This window comes from Danio aesculapii, chromosome 1 (genome assembly GCF_903798145.1).
Source record: "Danio aesculapii chromosome 1, fDanAes4.1, whole genome shotgun sequence".
In the NCBI taxonomy this organism is placed as follows: Eukaryota; Metazoa; Chordata; class Actinopteri; order Cypriniformes; family Danionidae; genus Danio; species Danio aesculapii.
The window spans coordinates 10,145,902-10,172,208 of record NC_079435.1 but is presented as its reverse complement, the minus strand read 5'-3'; the positions used below and the strand labels follow the sequence as shown (position 1 = coordinate 10,172,208).

At 35.2% G+C, this 26,307-nt stretch overlaps 1 protein-coding gene across 7 annotated transcripts in view; it reads right to left on the bottom strand.

The window, feature by feature from the left end:
• fam13a (family with sequence similarity 13 member A) overlaps nucleotides 1–26,307 on the bottom strand; it is a 102,150-nt gene that overhangs the window by 10,093 nt on the left and 65,750 nt on the right. For 5 of the 7 annotated variants that reach the window (XM_056456545.1, XM_056456548.1, XM_056456544.1 and 2 more), the window contains 5 exons: nucleotides 23,505–23,667; nucleotides 19,056–19,129; nucleotides 17,558–17,597; nucleotides 5,362–5,464; nucleotides 739–804 (listed from right to left, as the gene is read on the bottom strand). In XM_056456545.1, the coding sequence (XP_056312520.1) occupies nucleotides 739–804; nucleotides 5,362–5,464; nucleotides 17,558–17,597; nucleotides 19,056–19,129; nucleotides 23,505–23,667 (446 nt within the window). The remainder of the gene's footprint in view (nucleotides 1–738; nucleotides 805–5,361; nucleotides 5,465–17,557; nucleotides 17,598–19,055; nucleotides 19,130–23,504; nucleotides 23,668–26,307) is intronic. The other 2 variants (XM_056456550.1, XM_056456547.1) reach the window with 1 other exon arrangement.

Below are 26,307 nucleotides of genomic sequence, written 5' to 3'. Positions count from 1 at the left end.
CTTTTTTATTGATGTACCAACTAAACTCGAAAACAACATATCATTATGGGAAATGCCAAAACAATGATGGACTGCTTGTTAAACATTTGCTAAAGTGTTGAAATTCATTTTTCTAAGAGTCAGTGCATGGTACTAACTCTTAATGTGCAGTGGGTGGTTGCTAATGTGTTGCTATGCACATTTAAAAAACTATTTAACCAGGTTGTTGATCATTATCAATGTTTAATACTTAATTGTAGCAGTAATAATAGTGATGCATGCTATTGTTATTGCAAACCACATTAACACATGCGCATTTATAAACAAAAACAAACAGCTCAACATGCTGTGCAACCAATCCGCTAGAGCCCAAATTCCTACAGGTTTTCTTTGGGCTTTTTTGAATCCTGTCATGTGCTTGATACAGCCATGCTTGAGGAGCTAATAGGTCAGGTGGACCTCTCTCTCACTCACGGCAGCGCATTTGAAGCCATTTTGTTGAGCCGGCATAATACAACCAAGCATGTGGTACAAGATGGCCTTTTGCTCAAAGACTCACAAAAGTCTTAGTAGGCCATCGCGGGCATAAATAAAGCCACACATTGCAGCGCCTGTCCTCAAAAGCTGCAGGTTGTTAGATGCCAGGTGAGTATACATGCCAGTTTGAGGCTGTTTTATGGGTTTTCCATGCAGCGTTTAAAGGTCACCGGTGAGAGATGGGCTAAAAATGTTAACAAAAGCAGATCCCAGCCCTCTTACCCTCATTGCCAATTGTCTTTAAAAGGTTTTTGAAATCAAGGAAAGAGGGGTTAAAGAAACGAGAATCTGAAAGACAAAAGGAAAGAGAGGTAGATGTAATGACAGCCCATAGAAATGCTACTTCACTCAAGGCAGGCAGAAAAGCAGGGAGTGATATTTAAGACGGTGGCTGACAAACATATGGGCAAACCGCTGTTTCTTGGCATCGCCGCAATATGTTTTGGCACCAACGGCAGTGGGACAAAGGTCTGGCAGCTCAATGTTACATACTGTCCCGAACTCTTATTTGACCGCTCCCATGAGCAACAGCTTGTTTTTAGTGCCACTGTATTTTACAGTCGCGTGAGCTCCTTTACTGCAACCATGCGCTTCTAAAGACATTAGCAAAACATTTGAAGCTTGTGTAACTTGTTCAGCTGCAATTTTGTTCCACTTATCATAATAAGGATAATCACTACGATATGTATAATATAAATAAATGCACAAAGTATTTGATTTTTTTTACGTTTTATAATACATTTAGTCTCGAAACTGATCTTTGTCTTCATCTTTGCCTGTGATTAAGTTGTTCCCTTTAGCGTAACAAACATATTGCTGGCTATCTATAAGAAAAAATCTTGCTGACTAAATTTTTTTAGTTAATTCAAATCAACTTTTCCAGTCAAAATTAAACAAAAAGTGCTCAGGGATAGCTTAAATAATGTGCCAGTGCTCTTTGGGTAAGGGATTCATCAGAATTAACAGCAAAAATCAGTCCAAGGCACTCAAATAATGTGGAAAAATATTAAAAAGCCTTAATTGACATGGCTATTCCTTAACCGCACCTGCGCGTTTTGGCAAACAACTGCCTTCATCAGGGTTACATATCTCATATTGCGATATTTTATTTTTCTGCAATTAAATATAGCAATTTTAATACCGCTTCATAACATAGCACTATTTGATAGTTTTCTGGGGAGTCTAACAGTATTTAGGAGCAGAAATTGATTAACCACAATAGAAAAAAATGCTTTTCTTACTTTCTGTCTTGTTTCTAGTCCAAAAATCTAAAAATTCTTAGAGTAAGTAAAAAAATTTTTTGTTTTGTTTTCACTGTCAGAAGAAATGAGTCACAATTAAGAGATTTTCCTTAAAACAAGCTAAACTATCTGCCATTGGGGTAAGTGAAATAATGTGGTTTTCGCTTTGAAATGTAGATATTTGTACTAGAAACAAGTCAAAAAATCAAAGTAAAAAAACAAATACAATGATTAAATACAATTTTGTAGCTCCTTGCTCAACTATAATTCAGACTCAATATTGCATATCTTTGTGATGCGTACATTGCGGATGCACAAATTGTGATATCGATGCCAAAACGATATAGACCATTTCAATGTGGTCAAGTCCTTGGCCCATGAACATTTCCTGTTGTTATCAAACTATTTCTTAACTGTTACAAGATGCAATTCAATCATAACTTAACGTTTAAACAGATATCATAACAATATTTATCAATATGTGGCTCTTTTCGGATTCTCGGAAGCTATAGAAATTAAAAATGTAAAACAGGAAATACATTGGGACCATTGTTACTGTTTACATCCCTCAAAGTGGTCTATTGTGCAGCACTAATCTCAACTTACAGCAATCAAACTGACTAAAAATATTAAGTTGAACTTTGTATAACTTTTAAATGTTTAGCTGAAACCTAATAAATGTATTAAAATAAATTAAATGAACAAACATTTTTGTCATTACATTTTTTACAGTGTTTGTAAAATGCACGTCTCAAATTATCACAATTACTGATTTGAAAAAATGTCTTGATTTTCAAAATGTTGTTGTTTATCGAATACCTCACTTTATTGCTAATATTTGTGAGATACAATTAGGTATGTACTACAAGACTATTACTGGCCCAAAAGTAATCTGTTTGTTCATTTGAATATGAATTTCACAATAAAAACGGCAATTTTTTTATCATGTAATGTTATTAGATTATTCCTCTCTGGATAATACATAATTTTCTAGGATCATGCTCAATCTAATGCTCTAAAGATCTTTTCAAAATAACTATTCTATTGTTATTACTATGTTCTTAGCATAAAACATTAAATTACTTTGACACTTTGGAATAATTCACCCCAAATCTACTCACTTTAATTGTAAAGCATTAGCGCAACAGATATAGTCCCATAAATCTTTTTTGTTTTTAAATTACTTACACGCAGCATTAAGGTTTTAGTTAAAATTCACTGAAAATTTATTATAAATTATATCCATTTCAAATTGTTTTGTTTATCGAACAATACCTCAATTTATTGCTCAAATTTGTGGTATACAACTAGCTAATATGCACTACAGGACTATTACTGCCCCAAAAGTAATCTATTTATTTATTTGAATGTGGCTATTTTTCATCATGTAATTGGTTATTAGATTGTTCCTTTTGACATAACACTCATAATTTCTAGGATCATGGACAATCTAATGATTTAAGATCTTTTTGAAATAACTGTTGAATTGTTATTACTATGTTCTTAGCAGTAACACATTAAATGACTAGGAAACACAGCATGAAATTTGGAAAAATTCACCCCAAATCTACTCACTTTACTTGTAAATCATTTTCACAACAAATAAAGTCCCCAAATTTTTTCTTTTTTTAATTATGTTAATTACATGTAGCAGCTAAGTCTTAAATTATATCCAATTCAAATTTGTCAAAGCCTTTAAACGATCATGCAGGGAGCCTTTCTGCCCACGTACAAGTTCGTATGAAGGAAAGATCTCATGTTTCACCCCTAGGAATGTCTCTACGAAGACCTTGCAAAACCACAGGGCGATGGTTTGACCAGCCCAGCGTAGCTGTCAAGCGAGATCTGCCATTATGTAAGCATCTACTTGAAGCTCTCACTAGAGGGTGCCATAAAACAAGTACACCATACAGCATACAGATTCTGCCAAGACTCTGACAACAACATTAACCACTATATTAAAGTAAAGGGTAAGTGTGAATCAACATGGCAGGCATGTCAGCGGGGCAGCTGCATATGCTACAGTTCGTTCATTTCACTGCCTAGGGTGCATCTCAAACGAAGAAATCGTGCATTCATACATCAAAACATTTCCAAGGTCATGGCAAAAAGGGGTGTGTTGACGCATGTTTGTGCTAGTCTACAACTGGCACATGCTGCAGGAACAGCAGGGGAAACAGGAAGGGAGACTATTGTGACAAGTTTAAAGGCTCAGACGTGACTTGCACATAGTAACCGCTCCAGAATTCTGGATTCAAACCTCCTACTGTATCACTTCTCAGTTGCTATGGCTATATTGTTGTCCACTTGTAGAGCCAAACGTCTGCTTGTTGCTAGGGTTGCACTCTACCCAAAACAAATTAAAGCAACTAATGCTGAAAATCGTGAACTTATCTCAAATGCAGATCGAGCATTTTACTGTGATGCATCTGAACAGCTCATTTAGATTTCAGAGATAAGCTTCCATAGAACATGGCCTTATACAGTCAAATATTAACGATGATAACTATATAAATAAACAAGAGGTACAATACAATGGCACTATATAGCTGTATAAATGAGCAACATTTGAAAATTGTATATTATTAAAAATGAATTGACTAATTTATAAATATGTAATATAAGACTATTTATTCACTCACAACATTTAGTTTGCTTCTTTTCTTTTCTCTGTGTTGTAGTTTTTTATTTGAATTTAACTTGTTTGTAATTGTAAATAATTTCGACAGCAAGGGTTGTATTGGAAAAATACAACCTCGATTGTAAAAATGTTTTAAATTGTACAAAATTGGAAAAAAAATTTAATAAAATACAATAAAAACATTTAGTTTGCTATTTGGTCAAACTACTTATTTAAAATGAGCCGAAACAACACAATTCCTGAGGTTTCTTTGGGACAACTTAATTGTTTTATGTTCAATCCACTTAAAATTGTAAATAAATTAATAAGCTAACTTAATTTCTTCATGTTGTCCCAACACAAATCACAAATTTTGTGGAACCCAGCATTTTTTACAGTGTTGTATTTCTTTAGTTTAAAAACATAATTTTATTATAATAATGTTATTATTTTATTGCATAAATTAATTTTATCTCAAAGAATTATAATGAAAATAATAAATAAATAATGCTATATTCTATATTTATAACAGCAAAAAACTAAAACTATAGCATTCAACAGTCTTTTTAATGTTTACAAACACAGAATTATGGTGGGAAGATGGAAAAAAAACTGCAACCGCCGATAAATCCAGAGCAACTCGATAAAATCCCAAAAGGCATCCGAGTTAAAATTCTCAAGGGACATCGCAGGGCTTTGAAGAAGCTTCAAGCTGTAGCTCCAACCTCAATGTTTACATCAGCCATGAACGGAAAAAAAAATAATGCGTCAATAGCACGCTGTTGCAATGCAAAATAAGCCTTGACACAACACCCAGGAACAAAACAGGCTGCAGACTGCTTCTAATCTCGCTTAAGTGACTTAATAAGATCCACTGCATGAGGACACAATGTGGGCAGACTTGCAGCTGCCGCCCATGTGCAGACACACACACATAGCAACAAAGTGAGAAAGACCAACAGTAACAAAAAAAAACCTACTGACCTGCCCAGTTATTGTCGTCTGTCAGAGTAGACAGGTCCAACCGAGGGACATCGTCACACGGCTCTGCGCCACTAAGAGCCTCCTGGATCTTCATGGCAGGCGTCTAGCAGAGAAAAGAGCGAAGGATAAACACCTACTACACCAGTGTGGGGGCAGTGCGCTTCTTAAGTTGAGCAATACCCCTGCCTGTGCCTGCCCCCATCTATTACAGGCTGGGAGGAAGCAGGGGGCGGGACTGCAGGACAAACCCCTGAATGCTGATTGGATCTCTGTGCTGCTCAGCCCCACCCACGTTCTTTTTAGAGTGGGTGTGGTTAATTTCATGGTTTTTTTTTTTTTGTACTCTCTCAACCCCTCCCTTTCTGTCTGCGCAGCTGTGTGTCCCAGTATCAGAAAGAGAGGGAGAGTGAACATGCAGAGCACGCAGAGCACGCAGGCTGATTACAGGAAGACATGCTTTCCCAATATGTTCACTTCAGCATTCCCTAAAGTCTTCTTTCGGTTTCGATGATGAACAATCAAGCTGGAGGGTTGTGAGAGGTGCAGACAGATCTAATCTCGACAAACGTGCAAATCTGGTCACTCGCGCAAACACACTTCCGGCTTTGGGGCGTGGGACGGGGGCTATTTTTGGAGCAGAGAGGGGAATTGGCCTAACTACAAAGTTTGAACAAAACAAAGCTTTTTTTTAATTTAAATTCATTGCCTGCCATTGTTAAAATGTTGAAGTGAAATTAGCTTTGATGCATTTTGTTTTTTCAAGAACACATTACAAATAATTATGAAATTGAAAAAGGAAGCATATTTATTAATTTATAGATTATATAAACTAGATCATTTCAACTTTCAACATGGGATGTTATCGACTATACTTGTTGTAAGGTGGCTGAGATAGCCAAGCGTGCTGCAATTTAAGAAAACACACGCAATTACAAAAAACACCAGCAAATTAAGATCTTCATCTGTTTTACAGCACACATGCTGCAAATCCTCACAATGCAAACACATACAAAAAACGTGCTGCATTTTCTTACAACGCAAACAAATAAATAAAATGTGCAGCGTTTTCCCACAAAGCAAAGTAATAAAATGCGCTGCATTTTCTCACAACACAACCAAATTAATGAAACGCGCTGCATTTTCTCACAACACAACCAAATTAATGAAACGCGCTTCATTTACTCACAACGCAACCAGATGAATAAAACGCGCTTCATTTACTCACAACTCAACCAAATTAATGAAACGCGCTTCATTTTCTCACAACGCAACCAGATTAATAAAACGAGCTTCATTTACTCACAACGCAACCAAATTAATAAAACATGCTGCATTTACTCACAACGAAACCAAATTAATAAAACGCGCTGCATTTACTCACAACGAAACCAAATTAATAAAACACAACGCATTTACTCACAACACAACCAAATTAATAAAACACAACGCATTTACTCACAACACAACCAAATTAATAAAACGCGCTGCATTTACTCACAACACAACCAAATTAATAAAACACAACGCATTTACTCACAACTCAACCAAATTAATAAAACACAACGCATTTACTCACAACACAACCAAATTAATAAAACATGCTGCATTTACTCACAACACAACCAAATTAATGAAACGCGCTGCATTTACTCACAACACAACCAAATTAATAAAACATGCTGCATTTACTCACAACACAACCAAATTAATGAAACGCGCTGCATTTTCTCACAACACAACCAAATTAATGAAACGCGCTTCATTTACTCACAACTCAACCAAATTAATGAAACGCGCTTCATTTTCTCACAACGCAACCAGATGAATAAAACGCGCTTCATTTACTCGAAACTCAACCAAATTAATGAAACGCGCTTCATTTTCTCACAACGCAACCAGATTAATAAAACGCGCTTCATTTACTCACAACGCAACCAAATTAATAAAACATGCTGCATTTACTCACAACGAAACCAAATTAATAAAACGCGCTGCATTTACTCACAACGAAACCAAATTAATAAAACGCGCTGCATTTACTCACAACGAAACCAAATTAATAAAACACGCTGCATTTACTCACAACGCAACCAAATTAATAAAACGCGCTGCATTTTCTCACAACTCAACCAAATTAATAAAACACGCTGCATTTACTCGCAACTCTACCAAATTAATAAAACGCGCTGTATTTACTCACAACTCAACCAAATTAATAAAACGCGCTGCATTTACTCACAACGCAACCAAATTAATAAAACGCGCTGCATTTACTCACAACGCAACCAAATTAATAAAACACGCTGCATTTACTCACAACGCAACCAAATTAATAAAACGCGCTGCATTTTCTCACAACTCAACCAAATTAATAAAACACGCTGCATTTACTCGCAACTCTACCAAATTAATAAAACGCGCTGTATTTACTCACAACGCAACCAAATTAATAAAACACGCTGCATTTACTCACAACGCAACCAAATTAATAAAACGGGCTGCATTTACTCACAACTCAACCAAATTAATAAAACGCGCTGCATTTACTCACAACGCAACCAAATTAATAAAACGCGCTGCATTTACTCACAAAGCAACCAAATTAATAAAACGCGCTGCATTTACTCACAAAGCAACCAAATTAATAAAACGCGCTGCATTTACTCACAAAGCAACCAAATTAATAAAACACGCTGTATTTACTCACAACTCAACCAAATTAATAAAACGCGCTGCATTTACTCACAAAGCAACCAAATGAATAAAACGCGCTGTATTTACTCACAACTCAACCAAATTAATAAAACGCGCTGCTTTTATTCACAACTCAACCAAATTAATAAAACGCGCTGCATTTACTCACAACGCAACCAAATTAATAAAACGTGCTGCATTTACTCACAACTCAACCAAATTAATAAAATGCGCTGCATTTACTCACAACGCAACCAAATTAATAAAACACAACGCATTTACTCACAACGCAACCAAATTAATAAAACACGCTGCATTTACTCACAACTCAAACAAATTAATAAAATGCGATGCATTTATTCACAACTCAACCAAATTAATAAAATGCGCTGCATTTACTCACAACGCAACCAAATTAATAAAACGCGCTGCATTTACTCACAACGCAACCAAATTAATAAAACGCGCTGCATTTACTCACAATGCAAACAAATTAATGAAATACGCTGCATTATTTTCACAACTCAAATTATTGAAATGCGCTGCATTTATTCACAATGCATCCAAATTAATTAAACGCGCTGCATTTTCACAACGCAAACAATTATTTGTAATTTTTTTGCCTAAATAACCATAACCTAAATAGCTGGTCCATCATGTTTTAGGGTCCCCTTGAAACAGTTCTGTTGTGTTCCATTCCGTTTGAAAGTATTGTGAGAATGCAGTGTGCTTTTCCTAATTTGTTTGCATTGTGACGATTTGCATCATGTGTGCTGTCAAACTGATGAAATTCGTTTCTTAATTAGCTGATGTTATTTGTAGTTGCATGTGTTCTTAAATTGCAGCATGTTAAGCTCTCTCGGCCACTGTTTCATTTTGATGCTTGAGCCGCTCTTAATAATGTATGAATAGCCTTGCTTAAAGAGTTGGTCCACCCCAAAAATGTTAATTCTGCTATTATTTACTCTCCCTTTACTTGCTTCATCCTATTTGAGTTTATTTTTCCTGTTGAACACAAAAGAACATTATTTTGAAAAAATACCTTTTGATTTTCATGGTATGTTTTTCCTACTATGGAAGTTGATGGATGCCATAAACCAGCGTTCTTAAAAATAGCTTCTTGTGTTCAGCAGAAGACAGAAACTTGTAAAGGTTTAAAAATCACACAATAGAGAGTAAATAATTTTTGGGGGTGAACTATCACTTTTAAGTTAAATAAACAAGCCAGCTGACATTCTCATTTTAAAACAAGCCAGCCCAAGTGCACTTTAAGCGAAACATTTCAAGATATTTGATCATTTTAAAAGCACACTGCGGTATCTATTCTTTTGCCAAGTTCTTTACAGTGTACATGTCCCGCATTACTGAAGAAAGCTAATAACCATTGACTTCCATGGTAGAAAAAACAAATAGGATAAAAGTAGTCACAGTTTCGTTTTCAAACCGTTTGCTAGTTTTTTTATTTTCAAGATCTGAGGTGAACTATCTGCTGCTGATTTTAGTAGTATGGCAATAAATGTCACGTATAATAGTATTCAAACTCGCATTGGTAGCATTTAACACTGAAGAAAGCACATAATCAGTACCTGAGGGTATCATTAGCTATGTTTCCATCCAAAAATGCGAATGAACTTAAACTGGATTATCACATGAAAGACATGCGAATAAAGCAGCGTTTCCATCCAACGACTCAAAGCGAACAAAATCGTCACTTCCTGATTAACTGCCGCCAAATATCAACAGTAATAATGGAATTTGCTCTGGTAGGAGAAGCTGCGTCAATCTTTTCTTCATCTAATAAATGACTTGTACCTTAGACGGTTATTCTGACACGCAGTGAACACGCGGTGGCGTTTGAAGGTGTCAGATGCGGAGCTCAGACGCTCTTGATTCTGGAGGTCATTAATAATATAACAATAATACTTAAACTGTAAGGCATTTCAGAATGACCAAAACAACAGTTCAGATGTTTCACAGTGTGCTCAGCCTGCGGGTTTGTCCATTTACACACATTTTCATCATCACATGATCTCTTATCACAAAATCACATGACTTTTTTATTGCGCATTCTGAAATTTGTGCGGTAAAAGTGTTTCCATCGTCGTTTATGCGCATTTTTTCTTATCGAATAAAAAGTTTATCCTACTCAGTTATGCGCATAATTTTTTTTATGCGCATCATGGCATTTCCAAAATGCGCATAAAAATATGTGGATGGAAACATAGCTAATTTTATAGTAGTTTATGCTGTTGTTTTGCTGGGATGTTTTGGAAATAGAAAGTATTTCTATAAAAGAAATTACTATTTTCTGAGGGTGAACTATCCATTTAAGTTAAATCAACAACTCAGCTGACATTCTCATTTTAAAACAAGCCAGCACAAGCGCACTTTAAGCTAAAAATTTCAAGATATTTGATCGTTTTAAAAGCACACTGTGGTATCTATTATTTTGCCAAATTCTTTAGTGTACATGTCTCGCATTACTGTCAGCGTGACAAATGTCCCAGTTCACTGATATTACACCACACATGGCTTACTCATGCTAATGCAGCTGGATCTGAAACGCACTTGTGCCATTGCAGACGTGCTATTTATGGCAATCTGATTTTGATGATGTGAAACATCCGTGCATAAAATTGCAACACTGCTCATACTCCGTCAGTCCAAACTTGGGGAAAGGACTTTGTGCTGTTTATGGTTGTGCACATGGCTGTGTAAAATGCCACCCTGCCAAAGAGATGATGTTTATTACCAATAGGGAAGATAAGGAATGGAATGGGAAACAGACTGTCCAGACATCCTGTATGTAAGGACTTTGTCACTTCATTAAAGTCTTCTGTAAGGCATTCAACAAGTAATGTCTCTCATTGCACAAATATACACTCATCAAAACTAAACATCAGTTCATGTGTAGACCAGCGAGGATGTGGATGATTTTTCATAGTACGCATGTGAACCTGATGTTGAAGTCAAAATTATTATGAATTTGTTTTTCTTTTTTAAATATTTCCAAGATGATGTTTAACAGAGCAAGGAATTTTTCACAGTATTTCCTATAATTGTTTCCTATAATTTTCTGAGGAAAGTTTTATTTGTTTTTGTTTTTTGGCTAGAATAAAAGCTTATAATTTTTTAAACCATTTTAAGGTCAATATTATGCAATATCTTTTAGCAATGTTTTCTTTCATTTTACTACCGAACAAACCATCATTATACAATGACTTGCCTAATTACCTTAACCTGCCTAGTTAAGCCTATAAATGTCACTTAAATCTGAATACTAGTATCTTGAAAAATATCAAGTAAAATATTATGTGCTGTCATCATGGTAAAGATTAAAAAAAAATTTAATTATAAAACTATTATGTTTAGAAATGCATTAAAAAAAATCCATTAATCAGAAATTGGGGGGAAATGTTCAGGAGGGCTTATAATTTAGACTATACACAACGTCTACTTGCTTAAATTATGGCGAAAATGACTTAAATGGTGGAAGTCAGTTGACTTAGATCAACAAGCTTTGAGAAGATTTGCAGCCTTCACATGATGTTTGTCCCAGAAAAACACTGGCTGAAATCTCTCCAATCAAGGGCAATCAACAGTAAACAATTCATCAGAAGATCTTCTCGTCATCAACCATTTACGTGATTAAAGAGGTGACAGCTAATAAGATTATATGGCTGATGAGATTTGAGTTTTATTTTGGATATAAATATTTCAATCTACGCATCTTATCATGCCCAGAGATGGCAAAACATCAGTAATCCGCTCTAGAAAATCAAACTAAAGGGCACTAGAGGTTCTTAAAGAACTATTTTGTTGAAAGCAAGTTGCGCATTTAAAGTGTAGTGCACAGGACGGATTTTCTTATGGAGTTATTTCCTAAATAGTTTTTTTTTTTCTTCGCTTTCCTCAATTGGTGAAGCTTATTCCTCGCCACTGGCTTGCATGGTTTGTGGAGCTGCACATCGATGGATTTGCTCGATGGATTCAGCTCCACACTGAACTGAACTGAACTAAACTGAACTTCAACTCTGAAAACTGGACTGATGGCTTCAATTTACTAGAACTTCTATGTTAAGCTGCTTTTACACAATCTACATTGTAAAAGCGCTATATAAATAAACATGAATTGAATTGAATATAGTTCATAATAGATGGCTTTCAAAATGTGTAATCCAACCAAAACTGACCCAGTGTTAAAGTTCTTAGAAATTGATTTTGGTTTTCTGATACCAGGCCACAATAGAAACACTATATTCCCAGTCAGCCATGATTAAGTCCTCAATTATGCGATAATGATTACAGAGGGTTACAGAGATAAAGTGAGTAGTTTTCATCTGGGTCATGTGACCCCAAAATGACAGACCTCATAAGGCAAAGCTCTTAATGTGATTTTTAAACAGCGGTTAGAGTGCTGACACAACTGGAGTCTTCATTTGACTTGAACATTAAGACATTAAACACACCATTTTCTCCAAAAGTACTTATTATGTACTACAGAAAACCTGAAAAAATAAGTCTTTATCGCAAATAAAGCTGCATTCATTTACAAATAAAAGGGATAGTCCATCTAAAAATTATAATTTACTATTTATTCATTCTAAAATGGTTTCAAACCTTTATGATTTTCTTTCTTGTTGAACACAAATGAATTTATTTAGAAGAAAGCTGATAACCATTGACTTACATAGTAGGAAAACCAGTACTATAAAAGGAGTCATAGTTTGACTGTCCTTTTCAAAGTGTTTGCTAGTTATTTTATTTCAAGGGGGTATCATAGGGCAGTGTTTCCCAACCCTGTTCCTGGAGGCACACCAACAGTACATATTTTGGATGTCTCCCTTTTCTGACCCATTAACTTCAGGTTTTGGAAACTCTTCTGATGTTATGATAAGTTGATTCAGGTGTGTTTGATTAGGGAGAGGTTGAAAATGTGGACTGTTGGTGTGCCTTCAGGAACAGGGTTGGGAAACACTGTCATAGGGAATGGGAAAGGGAAAGGGTTATCATTCAAGAGGGAAGAAAGCACATAATCAGTACCTGAGGGTATCATTGCCATAGAAGTATATGCTATTGTTTGGCGCGACGTCGTGGAAATCAAAACTGTTTCTAAAATTGAAATTTTGTGCATCGATGGCACTTTGCATAGGACAAAATTGTTTTACATGAAAAGTATACCGTTCATTGCGTGTCGCGGCATTGTATTTAGTTCAGTATTTGTATTTAGTATTTAGAAGAAAGCTGAAAACCATTGACTTCCATATTAGGAACAACAAATACTATGTCACCGTTCTGACTGTCGTTCTCAAAATTTTGTTTTTTTTATTTCAAATGTAGTTGTTTTATTTCAAGATCTGAGGTGAACTTTCTGCAGCTGTTTTCAGTAGTATGGCAATAAATGTGACATATAATAGTATTCAAACTCACAATGGTAGAATTTCACACTGAAGAAAGCACATGAGTACCTGAGGGTATCATTGCCATAGTAGTATATGATATACATATAAAAATAAAAAATTTAGTTTTAACATGAAAAGGATACCGTTTTTTGTGTGTTGCGGCACCGTTTGTAGTAAAAAAAAAAAAGGAATAAACATGGTGGGAAAAAAGGGACAAAACTGAAGTCTTCATTTGACTTGAACATTAAGATGTTAAACAATATTGTTTACACTGACATCATGTCCTAACTACGCACATGCCGTGACACGCAATAAAAGATATATTTTTTTTCATATTAATACAAATTTTTGTCCTAACCATGAGTGAAAGTTAATTTTCTATTTTTACAAAGTTTGGGGCAAAACAATACCATATTCTACTATTTCAATGATACCCTCAGGTACTGATTATGTGCTTAATTCAGTGTTAAATGCTACCAATGTGAGTTTAAATACCATTATATGTGATATTTATTGCTATACTACTGAAAGCAGCAGCAGATAGTTCACCTCAGATCTTGAAAATCAAATAACTAGCAGACAGTTAGAAAATGAAAGTCAGAAATGTGACTCCAAACTACATTAGTCACTCAGCCTATGTACTTTTAATAATGTTAAATATATATAGATATATTAGATTATAGGGTTAGATTATAACCCTTATAATTTCATTGGTGTGTAGCTGAAATTTAAATGAATGGCTGGTATTTAAATGTGTCTGTCATTTCGCATTGCGGTTGGTGAAGACAAATTGCTTATCGCTGGCATCGTGTTGTGTTGTGTTGTCAGGACATGGTGTAAAAGATGGTTGGGGAAGCAAAAACATATTTTTATTCATTGCTATGAAATCCGCCCAACTGGATTTTTTTAAAGAGTGCAGTATCCTTTCAAAACAATCAAATATCTTGAAATGTTTAGCTTAAAGTGCGCTTGTGCTGTCTTGTTTTAAAATGAGAACGTCACTTGGTTTGTTTATTTAACTTAAGTCGTGACGTTCATACATTTTAAGAGCGACTCAAGCATCCCAATCCTTTGAGGATCAATGAATAAACAGATACAGTCACTTAACATCCTGTGTTGAAACCATTCGGTTTAAATAATCTAGTCAAGCAGTTCCACTTCCTTTCTCCTTCCAAGGCTATTTGTGGTGTTTTCTTGAAAACAGTCTGATTTGCTGCTGCTTTAGCAAGGTGTATTAGTTTTGTTAAGCCCCTGCATAATTCACTCTCATTGTGCAATCTCATACATGTTAAATCCGTGTGTCATTGCATGTCATGCGTGAGATCTCACTCATTCATGCATTCTAAAAGTGCATACAGAACATGTTGTACCCATCTGCGACACATCCGCAATGCATTGTGGTAAAAGAGCTTCCTATTGCTCCGATGCTGGCAGCTGATTAAATATTTTTATTTCAGAGAACGTGTTGAAAGGCACAATGCTTTGCTCACATGCAGAACTTTATCAGTTAACCACAGAGTTTATCAAAAAAATAACTTGATAATGGGTTTGATTTTATAGTGGAGCATTAAAGAGATAGTTCACACATAATTAAAAAAATGTCAAAATTTACTCATCCTTTACTGATTTCAAACCTGTTTGAGTTTCTTTCTTAAGTTGAACAGTAAAGAAGATATTTTGAAAAAAACTGGAACCATTGACTTTCATAGTATTTGTTTTTCCTACTATGGAAGTCATTGATTTTCAGCTTTCTTCTAAATAAATTCTTATGCCCAAAAAGAAAGAAAATCATAAAGGTTGGAATACATTGAATACATAAAAAAATTTTATTTTAGATGGACTATCCCTTTAAATTGTAAATTAATGTTGCTTTATTTGTGATTAAAGTCTTGCTTTTTTTTCAGGTTTTCTGCAGGCTTAAAATCTTTTTGAAAAAAACATGTCAGAAAAAAATCTTCCTTTGTCTTCATTTAACCTAAACGTTAAGATGTTAAATTTATGTATCGTAAAAAATAAAAATTGTTAAAAAGGACTTTATCACAAATAAACATTAAACGTTTCAAGATATTCGATAATTAAAAGGATTCTGTAGTATTTAAAAATGTCCGGTAGGGGGTTTCATAGCAATGAATAGCAAACTGTTTTTGGATTCGCCAAATACCTTTCTTCTTAGTATGAATAATATTGGATATATAAAACATTACGACATTAAACATTAATTTTCTCCGAAAGTACTGTTTATGTGCTGTAAAGGAATGAGAAAATGTAAGAGTATTGCAAAATTGTATGCATTTATTAACAAATTAGCACTGCATTATAAAATTAAACCCATTAAAGACAGGTTACTATTGTTTTTTTGTTTTTTTTTCACAAACGTTGTGGTTCACTGATAAAGCTCTGCATATGAGCACAGGATTTTGGTGAAAATGTGCACAAAGATGTCAATGTAGTGTTGTCCCAGAAAAATGGTAACACTACAATAACAGTACACGAATAAGAATGTGTTAATATGTAAACTAAACATTATTTTATTATGAACTAATAATGAACTAACCATGAACCAACTTGAACTACAACATGAGCCACAGAAGTTCATGTGTGAATAACAGCTTACTTAATTACATGTTAGTAAATGCTTGTTTGGTAATTAATATATTAATTACCATATTAGTTTATGCTTAACTAAACCATTATGAACTCATGATATGTTAATGTATAATTATATCATGACTTTACTTGGAGGGGTACATCATCATTAACCCACTCCTAACTACTCATGAACTCCTTATGCACATCCGTCTAGTGCGTTTACACTGAATAACAATAGAAAAGTGTTCTGTTGACATCAACACGAACAGTTAAAACACAGGAGTTCATGAGTAGTCACGGATGAGTTAATGATGATGTGCCCTTTCAAGTAGTCACAATATAATTATACAATTACAGCTAATGAGTTCATGATGGTTACATTTTAGTTTAAATTTAAATGTTAATTAATACATTAACAACATGTACTAATAAGTAATTAAGGTAGCCGTTATCCACACATGAACTCGTGACTCATGTTGTAGTTCGTGATTAGCGTGCGCCTTAACTCATCATTAATTTATAATAATGTTCAGTTTACATATTAATACACCATTTTTAATGTACTTTTATTTAAAGTGTTACCAGAAAAACAGGCTAAAATCTCTCCAATCAAATTCATTTGCCACTTGATAGTATGTGTACCTTAAATATAATTTAAGAATGCATTTACACAACAATGTACTAACATTCAAAACCATTTCTATTTGCTAAATATATAATGTACAGACGGCGACGGTGTTAAAACAAACCCCATTCGCATTAATATGTTCTAACTCACTAATACCAACAGACTGAACACATAATATGCATTTACATGACAAAATTGAATGGAGAAATTAATGGTATTGTTTTCAAAAACTTACACTCTGAATCACATTTTCAAAAGTTTGAATATCTAGCCTTCCAAATGGCAAATAAATCCATTTAAAACTTTCTATTTAGAAAAACTTGATTATCTAAAAGTTTGCAATGTTGTCTAAATGCATCCCAAGTGTTCAAAAACCTTTTGGAGCCAGTTTATGTGAGTATTGAGTATTGATATGCAACCAGTGATGTGCAACATAAGTGCTACAGCTTTATTAAGCGACATGCAGGTAGACGCAGCTAAAACAGACGGCTTTTGGTCCGTCGGCGCATTGATATTAAATGGTGCCAGAGCCCAGATGGCATGACAGCAGGGGTAAGGCTAGGTGGTGGTCCAACAAATCCAGGATGTTCTCACAATAACACTAACAGACTGTTTGGATACATTTCAGATACTCCTCTCTAATCCCGTTATCCACAGATCTGATAACGTAAATCAGTGGTGACGTCTATTTTAATGCCATCATAATGGATGATCAAATCACATTGTGAAAGATTTAACATGCCTAGCTATTTAGTGTCCTTCTTGCAGTCATCTTCTCATGTAAAGTCAGTCACTGAAATATGTTGTTCATCTACATTTTATCTTTAGAAATAATAATTTGTCTAACAGTTTTTAAAAAATGAAACCACTGAACTGAACTCACCTGAAAGCAATTAAAGCTTCTGTCCTTTACGTGGTTCCCTCTAAAAATAAAATAATGTAATATTAATATTGTACAAACAAATTCACAAACAATCCACACTGAAATCAAACTTTTGATTTTAGCTCAAAATGTTAAGGTTAAAATTATTAGGGATATTGTACAAAAATACATAACTCCAAAAGCAAAACTTCTAAAAATTGAGCAGGTGTGACATTGACAAATCTAATTTTATCGAACTTGTGGGCAATCTAAAAGGTGCAGTATGCAAGTTTGACATTCGGTGGTTGAACTAGCGCAGGTTGCCAAATTGACAACATCAACAGGAGTGTGCCTGACTGTCGAGCGTAAAGGCTGATTTAAACCTTGTTCTAAATAAAAGCAATGGCATGCCCTAGAAGGAAAATTTTCCATACTAAAAGGAGTTTTTGTCCTAAAATGTATATTTTAGACTCAGCTTCTATTTCCTGCAGCTGATCAACAAAAAACAATGATCGCCTCAGGTACACCTCATGTGTTTTATTCAGTGTTAAATGCTAATAATGCAAGTTTAAATGCTATTTTACATGACATTTATTGCCATTCTACTGAAGGCAGCAGCAGATAGTTCACCTCAGATCTTCAAAATAAAAGAAACCCTTTGAAATTTAACTTTAGAACTGTGATTGAGTCAACATATATCAGTGATTCAGCAGGTACATTTAATAATGTTAAAGAGGTTTAATATGTATTAATTAGATTTGTAAACCTTACCATTTTGTCAGAGTGCAGTGAGTGCACTATTCTGTGCTCCTGAATGGCTGTATTTAAATTTCTGTTGTTTCGTCTGGTGCAAACAGCCAAATTGCTTTATAACTGCAAATCTCCTCATGTATAGTAGCATGTTGTTATGACACAGGGTTACAATGTAACCTGGCCACCTAATGTTTATGTTTGTAATATTTATGTTATTTGCTAATTAATAACCTCATGTGGAACTCTGAATCAGCGTCACATTCAGAGGCTGCTACTCTCCACTGGAGGTCGCATTTTGGTCGCAGACGCACACTTTGAGAACATTCCTGACTGAATGAATGAAATGCACTGTTTGCCACCAAGGCAACCCGGGGTGCTGAAATATAATTGGCTAAACTGGAAATGTGCAGGTGAAAGGGACCAAAGGCAGTCGTTCCAGCATGTAACGCACATTTTCAAAGTAGAATATCTGACTTCAGCATTGTTTTTCAGGTAAACAAGAGTGTTCACTTAGCATGTTTCTTAAATATCTGCAAACATTTTTTGGTATTTTTATGCTTTAGAAGTGTCAAAAACTTACATACAGCACCTTTAATGTTCTTTTGTACTATTTGGATATTTTGAATTATGAAAGTTACAGTCTCAATGTAAACTTAACTGGTAAACTTAACTGGTTATCTTCATGTTGAATTAACTTTAATGAGATTAAAGTTAATTCAACATCGCAACATGCATAGAACTGCACATGTAAAGAAGTTTAATTTACCTGTAATCAGATGACTCCATGCTTTCCATAGCATTTCGGTTGTATGCACCAGATGACCCTTGGAATTCCATTTGCTATAATAAAAACAAAAAAAAAATCCAATTTTATTTGGTTTAATGCAAAAATCACATGACCGTAAATGAAAACGTGTTGTAATGTCCAATGCTATGGAAGTTTGCATCAATAAAATGTATTATCATCATGTTTAAAAACATTTTTAAGTTATCAGGGTATCGGCGGAGTCTTTAAAAGTCTTAAAATGTCTTAAATTCACTGAAATATTGTCTTTAATCATTTTAAATAGGTCTTAATTTTCCTTTGTTTCACATCCAATTACCAACAACCCTTCTCAATAAAACCTTTAGCAAACTATTGAAAACTATAATATTAGAACAGCCTGTTGTGTAAGCATTTAGTTTTTAAAGAGTTTTTTTTTATTAAGTTGAAAAAAAGTGTAATCAACTAAGATCGGCTTGTTTTGACACATTATTTAAAATATGTGGCTAAGAAATTACTAATTAGATTTTTTTCTGCTGGGCCAGAATCCTTAGCGTTCAGCCCTATAGAAGTCTGAAATTTCATGGTCTTAAAGGTCTTAAATTTGATTTGGTGAAACCTGCAGAAATCCTGGTTATATACATTTTAACCAATCAGAATCTACCCAGTGGAACATCCATAGTTTTTATTGTTAATTTTGAATCAGTCAATTTAGTGAAACCTAGAAAAAGACGTAGTTAATTGAATAATTCTTTTGTACATGTTGTATTTTCTTTAACTGTTGATTTTACTCTAATAACTGTTGATTTTACTCTAATTGTGTGTGTGTGTGTGTGTGTGTGTGTGTGTGTGTGTATATATATATATATTTTTTTTTTTTTGTATGTGTGTTTGTGGTGTCAGATTTTTGTCTACATGACAAACGTTATATCTTATTACACTAATCAAAACCTATTCCATACTGGTAGACCACAGCTTGACCAAGAGATGTTTAAGTAAAACCGAGACATTACTAAAACATCTGTAATCGGGCCTAATGCACGTCATTGTGGTACACCTGCAAATGCTTCAGACACTGTGGTCTGATCTGCTGAGGTGAATCCGGAATACAAACACACACAGCGAGCAGCATAAACATGAGTCAGAGAGAGCTTCACGTCAAAACATTATTCCGATAAAAGCAAGACCTGCAATTTGCCTCCATTTTTCACAGAGATGCATTATGTGCTGTCTCCCGTGAACAAGGACAAGAGGGATTTGAAGATAATTAGCTGTTCTTGTGACTATTTCATACCGCACGTTTACATTGACGTTGATTCACTGACATTGAGAGTTATAAGGCATAGTTCATGTAAAAATTATAGTATTTACTTCAATAGGGTATATGCCGAAGCATGCTAACAGGACTTTGAATTTGGCAGTAACCTGGGTTAAGCGCTTCCGGTCAACTGTAAGCCAATGCAAAAATCTGCACATTTAAGGTCTATTTTCTTTAAAAATTACATATCTCCACTGGCTAAGTGATATCTGATATAAAGTGGGTCTCAGATTGTACAAGAAGCACTGCTTTAAATGACATTTCTCCCACCATGTCTTTATAATATGAGCATTTATTTTACCCCATTATATTCAATGGAGCTTCTGCGCTAGCCTGCCGATTTTGACGGGCACGTGCAAGTAAACAGTTTTTGTCTCGTTTTACGCTTGAACAACTAAATGAATGCCAAAGTTTATTTAACTGATTGTATTTTAATTACATTACAACATTGATTCTGCAAAAAGAATCGTATAAAATGGAAAAAAATTCACAATAACAGGTCACCAGAAGTTTATCAGTATGGGAAAAACACTAGCTCGGCATATACCCTGTTGAATGACTTGCCTTCTTCTGTGGAACACAAAAGAGAATATTTTATAAAATGATGGTGCGTATGATTAAATGTCAAAATATTTATTTATGTTTTGGTTAAATTAATTGAATGAAATAAAATAAAGTTTTACACTGAAAATGTGAGGGAAAAAAAATATTTTGACAATGGAAAACTATAAATATTTAAAATGAAAATGAATTCAAATAGTTAATATAAAATGTACACGGTGCTCCAATCAAGATTTTTGCAGCCAATACTGAGTACTGATTCCTCGTCATTGTGATCAGCCGATATCAAGTACCGATTATGATGCTTCAAGCTTTATATAACTTTGCCATTGCATAAGCACATTTTTCCTCTATGTATGACATCTCGCCTTACCTGAGTGAATAAATTAAGGATGTTGCATACATGTAATGTTCAGAAGCAGCTTCACAAAAAAATAATAAATAAAACAGACTGGAAAAAAAAACGATAAGAAAAATTCCTGACAATGCAATTTGGAAACATTGCTCACGCGTTGTAGTACTGTGGATGTATAACCCGGGTTGTAAACTCATAACACTTTCGATCGGTTTATGAGATCGATTCATGAGATCAGCGAGTACCGATCTAGTCTAGTGAAATGTGATTATTGGCCGATACCGATCTTCAGCCGATTGATCGGAGCATACCTAGTATACGGTAATGATTTGTTGTTTTAAAATCTTGTTTTTTGGCACATATATTTGTACATTATCAAACATAAATTCAAGAGCTCACACTTAGCTGAGGATTGGTAATAAAGCTTGTTTGGAATGCTGTCCCGGGAGAGAGCCCTGAGCGGGAATTTTCCGGAAAGGTCTGTTTGTGTAAAACAGGCCACTTTTGATTTAGTTACAATTGAGAAGTTGTAATATTACCGGTAATTTGCCAGAATGCAGAAGGAAGATTGCCAAAAAGAGCGCATTTACATCTAGAACGCACTGATGTGAGACGTCTACTCCAGCCAATCAGAACACTCAGACACATCCATTTCTGTGCGGTTTATAAAAATAAAACCCTTTGAATATTTTTCCAGACACATTTAGCTGCTAGATGTAAGTCAGGTAACGTTTCTATATTCATTCTTAATGTCAACTGTGTAAAAAATATTAATAAAATGCTAATGATAAACCGCTGTTTGGTTACCTTCAGTTGCTTGATGCGTGTGCATGTGAAGGAGCCGGTGAGCGCCAGCGCACACACACATATTATGAACATCTCGACATGCGAAAGTGTTCTTCCAAATATTTTCATATAAAAATACTTATCAATCCATGTTATTTGTCAGGAGTGTAAACCAAGAAAAGGCAGACCCCTTCTATGTTTACAAATACAAGCGCAGCCTTTAGAGGTCATTTCTGGTTAATGATGTCAAAATTTACCGGTAATTTGGAATGGATGTGTGAATTGTTTTTTTTACGGGAAAAATTCCGGAACGTCCGTGCCTGTGTGAATAGCGCTTTTTTGAATTTACCGGTAAAGTCATTCCGGAACTTTTCCGAATATTTATCAATATTACTGTGTGAAAAGGGCTATAGAAGGGGTTGGGATTTTGTTCATGGTTTCGCTTATTTAAAGCTTTAGCATTCATGCAGCTGCTTTTATTCCAGAGACATCCAAAGGCAGAACTGCAAACCACAGCTAAATGTTACATATTTGACTACATTACAAATTCTGAGAATGGATAAATATTGTGAACAATTTTGATGAAAACATGGAGGAAGACTTTCGCATGTCGAGATGAACATAATATGTGTGTGTGCTAACGCTCACCAGAGCATTGTTTCATGATCAAAGGCATTCATTTTCATAAACGGTGCACCTGTGAATGTGTCTGAGTGTTCTGATTGGCTGAGTACACGTCCCACGTCAGAGCGGTCTAAACGTTCACACTCGTTCGCAAATTACTGGTAATGTTACAACGTCTCTTCTGAAAATTGCCAGAACGAATTTACCGGTATTTTCAAAAAGGGCCTGTTCACACATGATTCCTTTCCGGATAATTGCCGGTAATTTTCCAGAAAAGTCTGGATGTGCTATTGGAGGGGCTACTGACCGGTCATTGGTTATGCTTGTATTTTTTCAAATGAAATATCAAATATCTCCAATTTATCATTATTGATATATCTCAACCTCTGCCATTGACTTCTATTGTGGGAACAAAAAATGTTATGGACGTCAAATGTTTTTTCCCACATTCATCAGTGTATATAATCATTTGTGTTCAGCAGAAGAAAGAAACAAGTGGAGGATGAGGAAAAGAAGACAGATTGTTTTATTTTTAAGTGATCTATCTCTTTAATGTAACCTGAGGAACATTTAACATTGAGAAAACCTTGACAGAATGTTAGTTTTGGCAGTGTTCCCTACAGTTTTCGAGTTTTATTCCTTTTTGTGTAGCTTAAACACTGGCATAAGTTACACTTTGAAGAGAAATAGCTATTGGGCTTATTGAAATCAGTATCTCTTAACATGAGCAATGGTAATAATAAATGTTGACCTGTTCGCAGAACGTCAAAGACAAGGCCATGGAGATAAGACTGAAAAGCAGACTTACAGCGGGGGTGTCCTGGTTGTCCGAGAGCTCAGTCAGTGTGGGACTGTGTTTGGGCTTCTTGTTTTTCTGAAGCTCGTGTGTCAGCAGCAGCAGCAGACTTCTGTCACCGTCCTCTGTGACCCTCACGCCCGGAGACGGGACATTCTCTTTATCACCCTCGACCCTGAGAGACACACACTTTCACATTCAGACACCACGGAAATGAAGAAAGACCAGACAAGGACTTTCTGTGCTTGTCCTTTACTCGCGGGTTCACTCATAAGGCCAGAGGCTGAAATGAAGACATCTGCGTGTGATGGCTGATCTACTTAAATGCTGACCCGACTGTTTATTTACATCTCTTTTGCTGCAGTTGGATCAGTATGTGTCAGTTGAGCCACTAATCTAATGTTTTCCGTGTCTCTGTGGATGGTTTGCTCAGGGTTCCTGTAAACAGGATTAGTTTGATTGCTGTGAGATGTAGACATCAGCAACTTAAGCTGGAAGGGAAACGGCAACCCAGGCTCATTGGAAAGTTGTTAAATACATTGCTCCAGGTACATTTGTTGCACGTTTAGGATGACAAATTCACTAGAAGGTGCTGTCAATGTTGGGTTTTTTTTGAGGGGGAGATGAAATATGTTACTAAGCGTACGTTTTGTTGTTTGTTTCAGATACGTGACTTGTACATGTCCACCAAATGTGGGGATTGTTGTCAAGATCACCCAGCAATCCACTTACCTAAAACTAGAGCTGCACGATATTGAAAAACAAGTGGCATTGCAATATTTAGTTTTTCAGCAATTTACATTGCAATATGAAATACTTTTCACCAAATGGATTGAATAGCTCTAAAAATTCACTATTTCAGAATGTTTGTGGGTGAAAAACCATACAAACGAGAGAAAAAAAAGTGTTTTATATTTGTCTGGTGAGTCTAAAGTACATCAGGATTTTGCCAAGTAGTATGCGATCCTGGATTAACATCTATGTAAATCCTGGAACATCATTTTTGTTTGAAAATATAATCCATACCCCTAAACCCAACCATATCTGTAAATTTATTGCCAAAATCAGAGTGGAATGGCAGTCGGACACAATTATTTAAAAATCTAATGTAAAATGACACTTGGTACTCATTTGATATGCTTAACAGAAAACAACATAAAAACTAAATGAAATTAAATCCACAATAGATGAATTTTAACATTAATCTACAAGCTCCTGGTCAACAATAAGTCATAATTGACATTGCAGATTCAACGATGTGATTATTGCAGATGCACACATTGTGTTATCGATATATTGTGCAGCCCTACCTAAAACCCAACCACAGTTTTCCCAAAAGCAAAGGTATCAGAAAAGTGCACTGTGAACACATTACATTACGTTCATTTATTTTGTGGAAGTGTGCTTCATAATGCTGTGTTCACCCCAGACGCGACATACGCAAATAAATCGCGGTATTCGCGTGTAAATAGACGCATCAACATTTTGAGTTTACCTGCTTTTATTCGGCGTCAAATTTGCTTAATACACGTGTCAAATTCACTTCACAATAGACGTGGATTCGAGTCATGGGCAGGGCCTCTGTATGCCTAGTGACTCTAGTTTCATTGCTCATCAACTCCTCCAGGAGCTGGTTATGAGAGCGTTAAGCGGTGCTTCTGGGTGAACTGAGCTCAGTTTGATGAGCTGTTGTCCAGTGTCAGCGAGAGGATTTCCCCTCGGCACACGCACTACAGATGCTACGTAATAATCATGCCCATACGAGAGCAAGGTCCTGATTGGTTAACTGGTGCGATTGTCTGCTAAAGTTCAGATTTTCCAACTCGAGCGATTTGCGCAATTCATGTCAAACGCACACAACGCTCATTATGCGGCATTTCATTTGCGTCGCCTCACAAGTACAACAATCTGCAAAGTGAACATGAGATTAAAGGCCCATACGCACTAAGCAAGATGACTATGAACATAACGATAAAGATAGATTTCTAAAAAACATTCTGAATGTTAAAGCAGAGATCACACCACCCACAACTACAATAATATGATAATATGTAGAGAAGCAATATTATTGTTATTATCTCTCTGCTTATGAATAATAACACTGAAAGCCAGTCAGAATTCACTGAAATAATAAGGTCTTGCTAAATTTTAAGCTACAGACAACACTTTGAAGATGCTCACTGCATCGCCAACCTGATTTCACCACGTAGGACATGTTGCTGGATTAATATTTATGTTAACATTCCAATCAGCCAGTCAGAATTAAGGTATTTGTTTACAGTTTATGTTAAGTTTAGGCTTACGGTTAGTATTACGCACTTCTACATGATTGTTATCCAACTATTATTCCCCTCTGATTTTGGGAATAATTTACAGTTATGGTTTGGTTTAGAGGTAGGGAATAGGTATAGATTACACTTTCGAACAAAAATTATGTTCCAGGATCACATCGTACTTGGAAAATCTTAAGCCCTCCTTTAAAAGAATAATTAAAGACAATGACTATCTAGAACACAATTGGTTATAATATAGGGAAGGATCATTAAAATTGATTGAAGTTATATAAGCCAGGCTAACAAAATGAAGTATAAAAATAAAAGTACCTCAAGTATGCAGGGCTAGTTTGAGCTCTAATTTGAAAATGCTGGGGAAAATGGTTTGTTTTCGTTACACTACACTGATCATTGTGATCATGAAATTGGTTTGATTAGTATACATTTTTAATAAAATATTTTCTGGTCAGATGCGCTAATAGCACACTGAGGACATTTGCTGGTTACAATGGGGTAATGTCGAATGAAAAGCATAAACTAAA